The following is a 562-nucleotide window of genomic DNA, read 5'->3' as shown; positions in this document are numbered from 1 at the left end:
CAATGGGGGTGAGGGTCACGGGGCTGCAGGGTTTAAAATATTGAGGTAACGGGTCAGGGTACAGTGAGTGGAGGTTCTGAGTGGAGGAGATAGGGATGTCGGGGCCTGGGGTGTGGTTTTGGGTTATCTGGGAAGGAGGTGTAGGAAAGTCTAAGCCTTGGAGTGTGGGTGGGCAGGGACCCAAGGTCACGGTGTGACCAGGCTCAGGTTTCCCAATCATGAGGGGGGGGGGGGGGTATCGAGGTCCCTACCGGGGACGCGGCAGAAAGTGAGCGCCCCTCCCCGGCCCGCCCGCCCGCAGAGACCGAGGACTGCCGGCTGAACCAGAACATCTGCGGCCACGGGGAGTGCGTCCAGGGCTCCTCCGGCTACTCCTGCCATTGCAACCCGGGCTACCGGTCGCACCCGCAGCACCACTACTGCGTGGGTGAGCGGGGCGGGCGGGTGGCCGCGGACGGCCCTGGCTCCCGACACCGCTTTGACGTCTCTCTGCCCTTCTCAGACGTGAACGAGTGCGAGTCGGAGCCGTGCGGCACCGGCCGGGGCATCTGCATGAACACCG

At 65.5% G+C, this 562-nt stretch overlaps 1 protein-coding gene across 1 annotated transcript in view; it reads left to right on the top strand.

Moving 5' to 3' along the window:
- The window catches only part of LTBP3 (latent transforming growth factor beta binding protein 3), a 13,153-nt gene that overhangs the window by 4,655 nt on the left and 7,936 nt on the right, over positions 1 to 562 (top strand). Inside the window, 2 exon segments of the mRNA XM_014538210.1 lie at positions 302 to 427; positions 503 to 561. Coding sequence (XP_014393696.1) covers positions 302 to 427; positions 503 to 561 — 185 coding nt within the window.

This window comes from Myotis brandtii, unplaced genomic scaffold (genome assembly GCF_000412655.1).
Source record: "Myotis brandtii unplaced genomic scaffold, ASM41265v1 scaffold187, whole genome shotgun sequence".
Lineage (NCBI taxonomy): Eukaryota > Metazoa > Chordata > Mammalia > Chiroptera > Vespertilionidae > Myotis > Myotis brandtii.
This window is presented reverse-complemented; position numbering and strand designations above follow the sequence as displayed.